The 11,328-nt window shown below is 41.4% G+C and overlaps 1 protein-coding gene across 3 annotated transcripts in view; it reads right to left on the reverse strand.

Moving 5' to 3' along the window:
• mtmr8 (myotubularin related protein 8) overlaps nt 1-10,506 on the reverse strand; it is a 60,176-nt gene extending 49,670 nt beyond the window's left edge. For 2 of the 3 annotated variants that reach the window (XM_087991982.1, XM_087991981.1), the window contains exons 1-3: nt 10,351-10,506; nt 6,101-6,223; nt 4,459-4,621 (exon numbers count right to left, since the gene is read on the reverse strand). In XM_087991982.1, coding sequence (XP_087848108.1) covers nt 4,459-4,621; nt 6,101-6,223; nt 10,351-10,374 — 310 coding nt within the window. In that variant the 5' untranslated portion in view covers nt 10,375-10,506. The remainder of the gene's footprint in view (nt 1-4,458; nt 4,622-6,100; nt 6,224-10,350) is intronic. The other variant, XM_043704846.2, reaches the window with a different exon arrangement.
• Nucleotides 10,507-11,328: the final 822 nt, after the last annotated feature.

Raw genomic sequence — 11,328 nt, forward strand, 5'->3', positions numbered from 1 at the left:
TTGTAGAACTGCAGCAAAACCTCGTGGCTCTTAAACTCGATCCCCTGTTAATGAAAGCCAAAACACCATATGCTTTCTGAACAACCCTATCCACTTGGGTGGCAACTTTGAGGGATCTATGTACTTTCACACCCAGATCCCTGTGTTCCTCCACACTGCCAAGAATCCTGTCTTTAATCCTATATTCAGCATTCGAGTTCGACCATTCAAAATGCATCACTTTGCACTTATCCAGGTTGAACTCCATCTGCCATTTCTCAGCCCAGCTCTGCATCCTGTCTGTGTTGCACTGAAGCCTGCAGTAGCCCTCTATACTATCAACGACACCTCTAACCTTTGTGTCATCTAGAAATTTACTAACCCACCCCTCAACCTCCTCATCCAAGTCATTTTTTAAAAACTACAAAGAGTAGAGACCAAAGAACAGAGCCCTGCGGGACCCCACTCAACACTCTCCTCCAGACAGAATACTTTCCATCTACAACTACACTCTGCCTTCTGTCAGCCAGCCAATTCTGAATCCAGGTAGCCAAATCTCCCTGTATCCCATACTTGCTGACTTTATGAATGAGCCTATCATGGGGAATCCTATCAAATGCCTTGCTGAAGTCCATATACACCACAGCTACTGCTCAACCGTCGTCGACCGGTCTTGACATCTCCTCAAAGAACTCAATTAGATTTGTGAGGCATGACCTACCCCTCACAAAGCCATGCTGACTGCCTTTAATCACACTATGCTTTGCCAAAGAGTCACAAATCCTATCCCTCAGAATTCTTTTCAAAACTTTGCTGACCACAGATGTAAGACTTACTGGTCTGTAATTGCCAGGGATTTCCCTATTACCCTTCTTAAAAAGAGGAACAACATTTGCCTTCTTCCAATCCTCCGGTATGACTCCCATGGAGAGTGAGGAGGCAAATATCCTTGCCAGCGCTTAGCAACCTCCTTTCTCACTTCCCGAAGCAGCCTAGGATAAATCTAGTCTGGCCCTGGAGTCTTATCAATCATAATGTTTTCCAAAATTTCTAGTACATCAACTTCATCAATTTTGATCTGGTCAAGACTGTATCCCAGCTCCTCTAAGTTTTCATTTACAACAAGTTCCCTTTCCTTGGTGAAAACCGAAGCAAAAAACTCATTTAGGGCTTCCCCTATCTGCTCAGACTCCACACACAAGTTCTCTCCGCTATCCCTGATCGGCCCTACCTTCTCCCTGATCATTCTCTTATTCGTCACGTATGAGTAAAATGCCTTTGGGTTCTCCCAAATCCTTCTTGCCAAGCCTTTCTCGTACCCCCTCCTGGCTTTCCTCAGTCCATTTCTGAGCTCCTTTCTAGCTCAGAATCCTCTAAAGCTGTGCTAGATCCTTGCTTCCTCCACCTTACATAAGCTGCCTTCTTCCTTTTGACAAGAAGTTCCTCTGTTCTCATCATCCAAGGTTCCTTAATCTTACCCCTTCTTTCCTGTCTCAGAGGAACAAATTTGTGCATCACTCGCAACAGCTGTTCCTTAAATAGTCTCCATGAGATCTAACCTTGCTAACCAGTCTCCCATGGGGAACCAAGGTCCATATTCACCAGTCCTTAGATCTGTCACATGGGCTTCTACAATCCAGAGTTCTGAATTGAATAGAATTATTCAGGTGAATGCCTTGTATGCCACACATTATTTTAGAATTGTAACTGTTTTCGTTGGAGAGGAGACTTGATAGAGTTTTTCAAAATCATGAGGGATCTGGACAAAGTAGATAAGGAGAAACTGTTTCCACTGGTGAACAGATCAAGAACCAGAGGACACAGTTTTAAAGTGTTTCGTAGAAGATGCAAGGTGAGAAAAAACGTTTTTCAACAGCAGATTTACCAGATCTCTTGGCTTCTTGCCTCTTATTATAAAGAGCACATAACATGCTGCACTGTGAATCACTCTTTCTCATTCCTATGTTTGTTGATACATATGAGCATTTTAGCCCACATCAGCAGATCAAACGTTTTGGAACCAAGAAGTATGTATTATGATTCTGAAGCTTAATTAATTAAAGTCATGCAGGTTATCAAATACAATCACTGATTAATATGCCTGTGATTACACTAGGACAAAACATCCATTTGGATTGTATAGTTGATTATTGGGAAGAGAGTTCCAGCCAAGTGACTAATCTAATATCACTTAGGCCGAAGGTGCCATAATCTTTTTTCATGCCTCTCACCACAGATTGAACTATTCCAACTCTCTAGTGTCCTTCAAGTCCGGTACAAAATTCAATTCATCCAAAATATTGTCAAATATTGTTCACACATTAAATCCTGCTCAACCATCAGCAAATTTTCACTTATCTTCATTAGTTCCCACATCAGTCCTGTCTGCAATGCTTTAATTTCAGATATAGATTCCAATTTTTTTTTCTCAGAATATTAAACTTTCCTATCTGTAATGTTCTGCACCCTACCAAGAACTTTGTATTTTTCTAACTCTGGTCTCTTATATATCTTCCACTCCCTTCATCTCAACAGCATTAGTTGTATCATTAGACATCTAAGCTGTAGTTCAGGAAATTCCTATAGCATTTTGCCTGAGTTTTTACTCGCTCCCTTAATATATCTTCTCCCTTAATTCAGTATCATATTTGCTAGCTTACGTTTCTATAAAGCTCCTTGGAACATTTCTCAAGGAGAACATAAACACAAGTCATTTTTATTGATGTGGCAGTCTCCAACTTTTTTCACTTATCACCTAACTTTGGCCCAACAATATCCGTCAGCCTTAAAAGCATCAATGTATTTTTTCTTTCTTTTTCTCTCAACCCATTACGAATGAGTGTTCAACACTGTCAGTAGTTCAAAACTGTAAACCACCAAAGAGAATCATAGAGAGGTACAGCACGGAACAAACCCTTTGGTCCAACTCATTCATGCCAACCAGGTATCCTAAATAAATCTAGTCACATTTGCCAGCATTTGACCATATCCCTCTAAATCCTCCCTATTCGTATATACAACCAGATGCCTTTTAAATATTGTAATTATATCAGCTTCCACCACTTCCTCTGGCAGCTCAATCCATACATGCACCACCCTTCTGTGTCAAAAAGTTGCCTCTTGGGTCCCTTTTAAAGTTTGTCCCTCTCACCTTAAACTTATGCTCTCTGGGTTTGGATACCCCCACCTTAGGTTAAAAAAACTCATTTATTGACCCTATCCATGCCCCTCATGATTTCCTCAGCCTCCGACACTCCAGGGAAACTAGCCGCAGCCTATTCAGCCTCTCGCTATAGCTCAAACCCTCTAACCTTGGCAATATCCATGTAAATCTTTTCTGAACCCTTTCAGATTTTACAATATCTTTTCTCCAGCAGGGAGACCAGAATTGCACACAGTATTCCATTGGTCTAACCAATGTACTGTACAGCTGCAACATGACCTCCTAATTCCTGCACTCAATGCACTGACCAATAAAGGCAAACATACCAAATGCTTTCTTCATTACCCTAACTACCTGGAACTCCACTTTCAAGGAACTATGAACTTGTACTTCAAGGTCTCCTTGTCCAGCAACACTCCCTAGGACCTTACCATTAAGTGCATAAGCCCTGCCTTGATTTGCCATTCCGAAATGCAGCACCTCATATTTATCTCAATTAAACTCCATCTGCCACTCCTCAGCCTATTGGCCCATCTGATCAAGATCTCATTGTACTCGGAGGTAAGCTTCTTCGCTACCCATTACACCTCCAATATTGGTGTCATCTGCAAACTTACTAACCATAACTCCAATGTTCACAACCAAATCAGTTATACAAATGACAAAAAGCAGTGGATTCTTGTGACACACGACTCGTCACAGGCCTCCAGTCTGAAAAACAACCCCCTCACTACCACCCTCTATCTTCAAGCCAGTTCTGATCTACATGGCTATTTCTCCGTTTTCCAAGGGATCTAACCTTGCTAACCAGTCTACCATGAGGAACCTCATCGAATGTCTTACTGAAGTTCATATAGATCACCTCCATTACCTTGCCCTCATCAATCCTCTTCGTTACTTCTTTAAAAAACTCAATCAAGTTAGCAAGACACAATTTTCCTTGCATCCATTTGATGTTGGATCATTAAGCCAGGACAGGAAACACTCCCATCCATTTGCCTCGTGTGCTTTAAATTAAAGTTTGAGAAATAGCCTATTGTCTTATTACATATTGCACCATGAATGGCAAGTTAATTTACTGCTTTCCTACTTGGGATATTGTTGTGTATAAATCAGCTGTCACGACTGCCCACATAAGCAGCACACCAAAGTTGCGGTGCACGTTTTTCTAATGTGATAAGGCACTATATAAATACATACATTTGTACAGACTACGTGGAATACACCAATAGTAATGTCAAAAACTTACATCAATGAAAGTAATCCATACAGTGGTTAAAATACAGTCATCAATTTACACACTAAAGGTATGGTACCTGGTTGTGACAGTCTGAGAAGTGAACTGTAAACATCGTGGCAATCACGTTCTCGACAAATAATGAAATGAGCAACTCTGAAGTTCTTGCAATGAATCAGCAATGGATATCCTGTAGAAGTAAGGGGGAGCTTCTCTATCGCTGAAATATGATGGTGCAAAATCTGTGAAGTATTATTTTAAAAATTAGAAATTAATTTTATTAATGGCCTTTGAAGTCCATACAATGCTCTATTATTCCACTTGTGAACAGCAGTTACAACACCAGCCCTCTGCATACAGTATTCCCAATTCTCTTTGTTGGATCAAGTTATTAAATAAAATTTGAAGTGAAAATTGATATGACTGCTGTCTACTGGCAAGCGCATTACTGTAGCATTCAGCCAGAAGGAGAAATGAATAAACAATCCCTATCTTCAACTTCAATTAGTGTCTTCTGATTAGAATTAAAAATTCTGAATTCCAAATATTGAGTATAAAACGATAAGCAATGTCAATCAGGAATTGGACTAAAGTTAGCCAAATCCATTTGACACTGGATCACAAGAGCTAGGACAGGAAACACACACATCTTATTTGTCTAGGCTTGTTTAGAATTTAAGTTCCATAAGTAAAGCCTGTTGTCTTTAGATTAGATTAGATTAGATTGTTTACAGTATGGAAACAGGCCCTTCGGCCCAACAAGTCCACACCGCCCCGCCGAAGCGCAACCCACCCAGACCCATTCCCCTACATTTACGCCTTACTTAACACTACGGGCAATTTAGCATGGCCAATTGACCTGACCTGCACATCTTTTTGGACTGTGGGAGGAAACCGGAGCACCCGGAGGAAACCCACGCAGACACGGGGAGAACGTGCAAACTCCACACAGTCAGTCGCCTGAGGCGGGAATTGAACCCGGGTCTCTGGCGCTGTGAGGCAGCAGTGCTAACCACTGTGCCACCGTGCCGCCCATTGCACCACTAATTGCAAGTTAATTCACAGCTTTCCTACTTGGGGATAGCTGTAAGTTGTGAGAAATGTTATTAGAATGAAATTTGAATTTGAAATCTGGATCAAAAAAAAGTTCAACATGGTTTATCCCAGCAAATTTCAAATGTTTCTTTCTTGTTTCTTCCTGGTTTCTTCCTCGCTTGCAAATAGTTCATCCTACATTCTATTTTCTTCCTACCTACATCTTGGCTCACAAAGTCAACATTTATGAGTTTACTACTCTAACTGCTTTGAGAAAAGAATGAGTTAGATGTCTTTGCTCCCTTGATCTTTCCTTCCTTCTACAACTTCGGGCATTTAATAATCATGCTTTGCATCAGCTGAGCATTATTTCACTTCGTTAAACCTTGGTGACTTATAATACTAACTTTAAGCATCACTTCGATTTCATAAAATATCTTAAAACATAAAAGGTCTTCGGAAAGTTATTAAAAACTCAACCCTAAAATCAAAAACTTCATCCAACAGGAACAGGACAAGTTTAGATCAAAGGCTCATGTTACACTTTATTGAAGTCAAAGGCACATAAAAATTAGATGGTGCATAGCGTGCAAATGTGTATCATTCCCATCAGGTGTGTTCAGTAAAGTGTGAATTTCTGCTTTAAATTCAATTCAAAAGTAGCAAAGAAAAATGTCACTACATACCCATGTCTCTTTGCGAATCTCTGGTGATGATTCTACATAAATCAGATGTGTCGCAGTCAAGTAAAGTGTTCCTACAGCTGGCTTCTTAAAAGTAAACCGGTCTAGTAACTTTACTTGCCCTACCTGTAAAAAATAAAAAGCAAACGTTAGGATTGAAATGAGCAACTCTGAAGTTCTTACAATGAATCAGCAATGGGTGTCCTGTCGAAGTAAGGGCAGCTTCTTTATCACTGAAATATGATAGTGCAAAATCTGTGAAGTATTATTTCAAAAGTTAGTAGCTAGCCACCACTGGACAGGTGTCATTGTGACATGGCTGATGAGGTATCGTCAATATTGGTTAAAGGCTACATTTTTAAAAATCCCTTCATGGGATGTGGAAGGCACTAGCTAGCCAAATATTTATGGCTCATTCCTAACTATCCTGGAGGTGGTGATACGCTGCCCTGTTAAACTTCTGCAATCCACCTGCTATCGGTAGGCTATGAGGAAAGGAGTTCCAGGATTTCAAGTCAATAACAATTGAAGAAATGGTGATATATTTCCAAGTCAGAATGTGTGTAGCTTGGCTGGAACTTGCAGATGATGTTCCCATGCTTTTACTGCATTAACCTCCTGAGTAGTTGTGTTTATTTGGAAGGTGCCATCAGAGAAGCCTTGGTTAGTTCCTGAAATGCATCATGTAGATAGTGGATAGGCAAAGGTAGAAATGAGGAGAGTTATTTGCTAGAGATTACTAGCCTCCGATCTGCAGTTATAGCTACAGTATTTACATGGCTGGTCCAATTAAGTTTCTGGTTAATAGTAACCACTAGGACATCAACAACGAGGCAATCAATGATGATGATGCAATTGAATGACAAGCAACGATGATTAGATTCTCTTTTGATAAAGAAGATAGCTGTCTGACACATAAGCAACAAGTACCATATACACCAAACCTGGTTGACGCCTACGTCTTGCTTCATATGGACACCCAAAGACTCTATTATGTACTATGAAGGAGGTAGTCATTCAGCCCATTATGTCAACAAATCTGATTACACTAATCTGATTTTCCAGCTTTTGGCCCTTGGCTCTAGAGGCAATGGCAATGCAAGAGAATATCTAAATGCTGCTTAAATGTTACAAGAGGTTACGATTGGCCGGTGAGAGTTTCATTCATTCATGTAGTTTCACAGAAGCCCTGTTTTGATAGTAAGTTTACTAGCTCTGTTTAATATGTAATTAACAAGTACATACTAGTTGGGGAAACTGTTGATGTTCTGCGATCTGTTCGGGTCCTGAGAGATGGTTGGTAAGGGCTCATTAATATTATAAATCTTTCCATAGTTTTGGATGGGTCATGGAGACACTACGACGGTGAGAGTATTGTTCCTGAATAGGCTAGTAGCCTTTGATATTTATTCAGAGGCAAATTTTGATGTAAATAGGCCTGAAAATGGTTGAAGATGTGAAGGAGCAGTAACGAGTTTGGAAGGGATATTTTAATTTAGTCTATGTGGCAACAGTAAAATGCACTACAAAAACACGGTTTTATGAATGAATAAAAGAAAAAGTGTTATACTAAACCATGGGTTAGTAAAAGGTTACGAATGAATGAATGAATGAAAATGCAGTATTGATGAATATAGCAAGCTGATGAATGAGTTAGTAAAGAAACCTGTAACAGAATCTCTCACACTTCGGATCCTCCAGCTCAGACAGCTACCTGTTAAATCCCCTCCTCACACACCTTCGTGCAATCGCAGCCTTTCAGCAGTGACCAGAACATTGCACATCATCCCACTTGTTATCTAACCAGCATTATATACAGTTCCAACAAAGCCTTCTTGCTCTTATATTCTATGCCATGGCTAATAACGAGACAAAATCGATATACTTTCTTAGGCACCTTACTAACCTACTCTGCTACCTTCAGGAATCTGTGGATATACACACCAAGGTCTTTCTGATCTTCTGTACTTTCTAGGGTCCAACAATTTATATTGTAATTCCATGATTTGTTAGCCCTCCCCAAGGTGCATTATTACATGCTTTTCCAGGGCAAATTCCATTTGCCATTGCTCCATCCAGCTGACCGGTCTGTAGATATCTTCTTGCACTTTGCTGCTATCCTCCTACCAATTTTTGTGTCATCCACAAACTTCTTGATCATACCACAACATTTATGCCCAAACATTACTATTCACCTCAAATGGGCTCCAGCACCAACCCTGCAGAATCCCACTGGAAATAAATTTCCAGTCACAGAACCATCCCTCCAAGTCACTCTCTGCTTCCTGCCTCTCAGCTAATTTTGGATCCAATGTGCCATTCTGCCTTGGAATCCTTGACCTAAGTTTTCAGGAATACGTTAAAGGGAGAGTGAGAGAGGTAAAGGAGTTGAGGCTTAAGAATGGAATTTCAAACGTTAGAGTCTTGGCAGGTATAAATGCCATCATCAATAAGGAAGCAATGAAATTAGGAATGCTCAAAAGGACAGAAAAGCATACTTCACAAAAATATGCCATTAAACCCAATTTGAAGATGTCTGGTGGGTTTACTTACAGCTAAACTAACAAAGAGTGTTAACTCCAGACACAGTCTGTACCTCAAAAGCTATACAGCAGACAAACTGTGACCTGTGGTTATGTGACAACATCGAGGGTACTTGGCTCTTTTACATCTTAATCTTTTAAATGGACATCATTGCAAAAACGGCAACATAATAAAAAGAGTGTATCAGATGATGTTTGATCTCTTTAGGGATGCTTTGAGGATATCTTTAGCATGCTTCTATTGAATTGCTGAGTGTGTCCTGCCATGACCAAGGCATGGGGTACAACAATTGCTTCAGGGTTTTGGTGTCGCTGTGAAAGACATATCCCACAAATTGTGTGTGATCAATGGGAAAATGGGTCTTGCACATCCACCAAACTAAGATTCTTCCCCTGCCACAGACTGCCATATTACAAAATATTTTGCACCCCAAATCAAGTAAAAACATGGGAAGGGTTCTAAAAAATGTGGATCATTTCTCATTTTTTGGAACTCACCTCCCAACAAAAGTAGACACTGACAATGAAATTCATCACTGTCTCTAATGTGCCAAATTAGCCAAGGCTACACAGCTAAGAAGTGGTAAAACTCCTCGAGGAGTTTGAGATTAAGCTAAGATTTTTAAGAGAAACTTTGCAATATGTGGAGCTTTTCAATACAGAGACAGTGCAGGACAGAAAGCCTGGTTGGACAGTACTGGATTAACCTGGAGATAAATAAAAATGTCACAGGGTTTTGACAGATGTGCCAAGGTTGGGGTGGAAATGCAGTGAAAAGTACCCTTTGGCAGAAGGATACTTTCAAGCTCAGCCAAAGATCAAATACACAAGAACATACCAACTGAACTCCAAGTTCTATTTATAAATGTAACATTTAAAACAGCATTGCCAAAAAGATTTTCCAATGTCACAGAATCCAAAGAAACCAGAACATGACAAAAATCACAGTTTCCTGAATGGTAAATTCAGAGGGAATCAGGGCAATACACCTGACGGACAGCTGCAGAACATTTTCACTAGTAATGCAATAGGTAAATCAAAAGTGATAACCTCAAAGGCACTAGTTTGAAAATCTATTCTTTAAAGCACAAAAGTAATTTTATCATATGTGAAATCTTGTGCATAAGCTAACATGCTAACTATGCATCCTGTGTACCTTAGCTGCATTAAATATCTCAGCATCATGATGCCATATGTTTAATATGATAACAATCTTCAGATTAGCCACTTTGACTCAGGTTAAGGCTCGACTCTTGTTGATTCAATGTCAGCTTATACTTTCACTATGACATAGGGAGTGGACTAGAAGTGGAAGGAAATGAGTTTGCAACGAGGACAGAAGCAAGCCCAAACATTCAAGCTTTCCCCAAAAACAGCGATTCGTATATACATTTGAGAAGCAGCATAATGCATTCTGTTCAATCAGATTAACCGACTGTCAGGGAGAGCATTTCAACTTTATCAACTCCAATCTGAGCCCTCCACTCAACTTAATTATGAATTTATAATGTGAGTCGATATGCCTTCTCTTCTGTGACAGAAAAATAACTTCAAAGCAACGAAGCTTAAAATAACAGGAAACCCGAGGCAGGAAAAGGAAATGAAAGGCAGACGGTAGAAGTGAATGATGAGAGTCAACATGAACCCGCTGGAGTTACAGCAGCTTTTAATATTTAGACTGACATGGCCTGGAGAGGGCTTTTCTCCTACCTTGGGTATTATAATGTATTCCATTGTGGGAAGCCACGATCAGGAACTTGACTGAAGAATCAAAAAGCTTGGAGCCTTCATTTCTGTTTTTAAACAGAACTCCAGCCATCAACACCGTTACAGTCCGCCATCACTGACACGGTCCTCCACATGCACATCACGCGAGATGTCGCTCCGCCTCTGGCCCGGCCCAGGACGTGCCTCAAACCCGCCCACTATTCCCACCCCCAACTCGGCCCCGCCCCCACACCGGCCCCGCCCCCCCACACCGGACCCCTGAGACTTAGCCCCGCCCTATTCCTCAAAACGTTCCCGTCCCCAGCCGAGAACTCAACACGCCCCCTTGCCCCACCGCCGCATTTAGCTCCGCCCATTCAGCGCCACAAGACCTGTCCTCGGTCTCAGCCCCGCCCCCGGTTCATAGCCCCGTCCTTTGCCTTTGCCCGCTCCCTTGCCCCGAATCCGGCACAAGGCCGTGCCCAGGACCCAACCCTCAAATTCCCTCCTCCCCAAACCAAAGCCCTGTCAGGACCTGCCCCAAGCCCCACCCTCGAGCAAACCCCGCACTTTCCCCGGCCATAGGACCAGGCCTCAGTCCCGCCCCTCGCTGTTCTCCAGAGCATGGCCCCGCCCCTCGAGCACGGCCCCGCGTCCCCAAAGACTTATTAGAGCAGGATAAATGTGCATCATTAATACTGTGCCTCAGCTGAGTTCGGCATAGTTGCTTGTCTGAAGTCTGCGTCTCTGGTTTCTTTGCATTTTCAAAATGCTTTACAAGAAAGGTGTGATGGAATTTTTGGTGTGTTGTCCATCGTTAGTAGCACTTTAGAAAGATGTGGTCAGCTGTTTTCTTGAACGGTTCCATTCCTTGGTCTTTAGTGCAGGGTCCCCCAAAGTGGATGTTGGGATCCAAAGTGGTGATGGCAAACTGAAATTTTGCATCATAACCTCTGATGTAGCATTGTTAAAGCAAAGTAA

This window comes from Chiloscyllium plagiosum, unplaced genomic scaffold, assembly GCF_037043375.1.
Source record: "Chiloscyllium plagiosum isolate Xiang-an unplaced genomic scaffold, Cpla_swu_hap1 HiC_scaffold_11, whole genome shotgun sequence".
Classification (NCBI taxonomy): Eukaryota; Metazoa; Chordata; class Chondrichthyes; order Orectolobiformes; family Hemiscylliidae; genus Chiloscyllium; species Chiloscyllium plagiosum.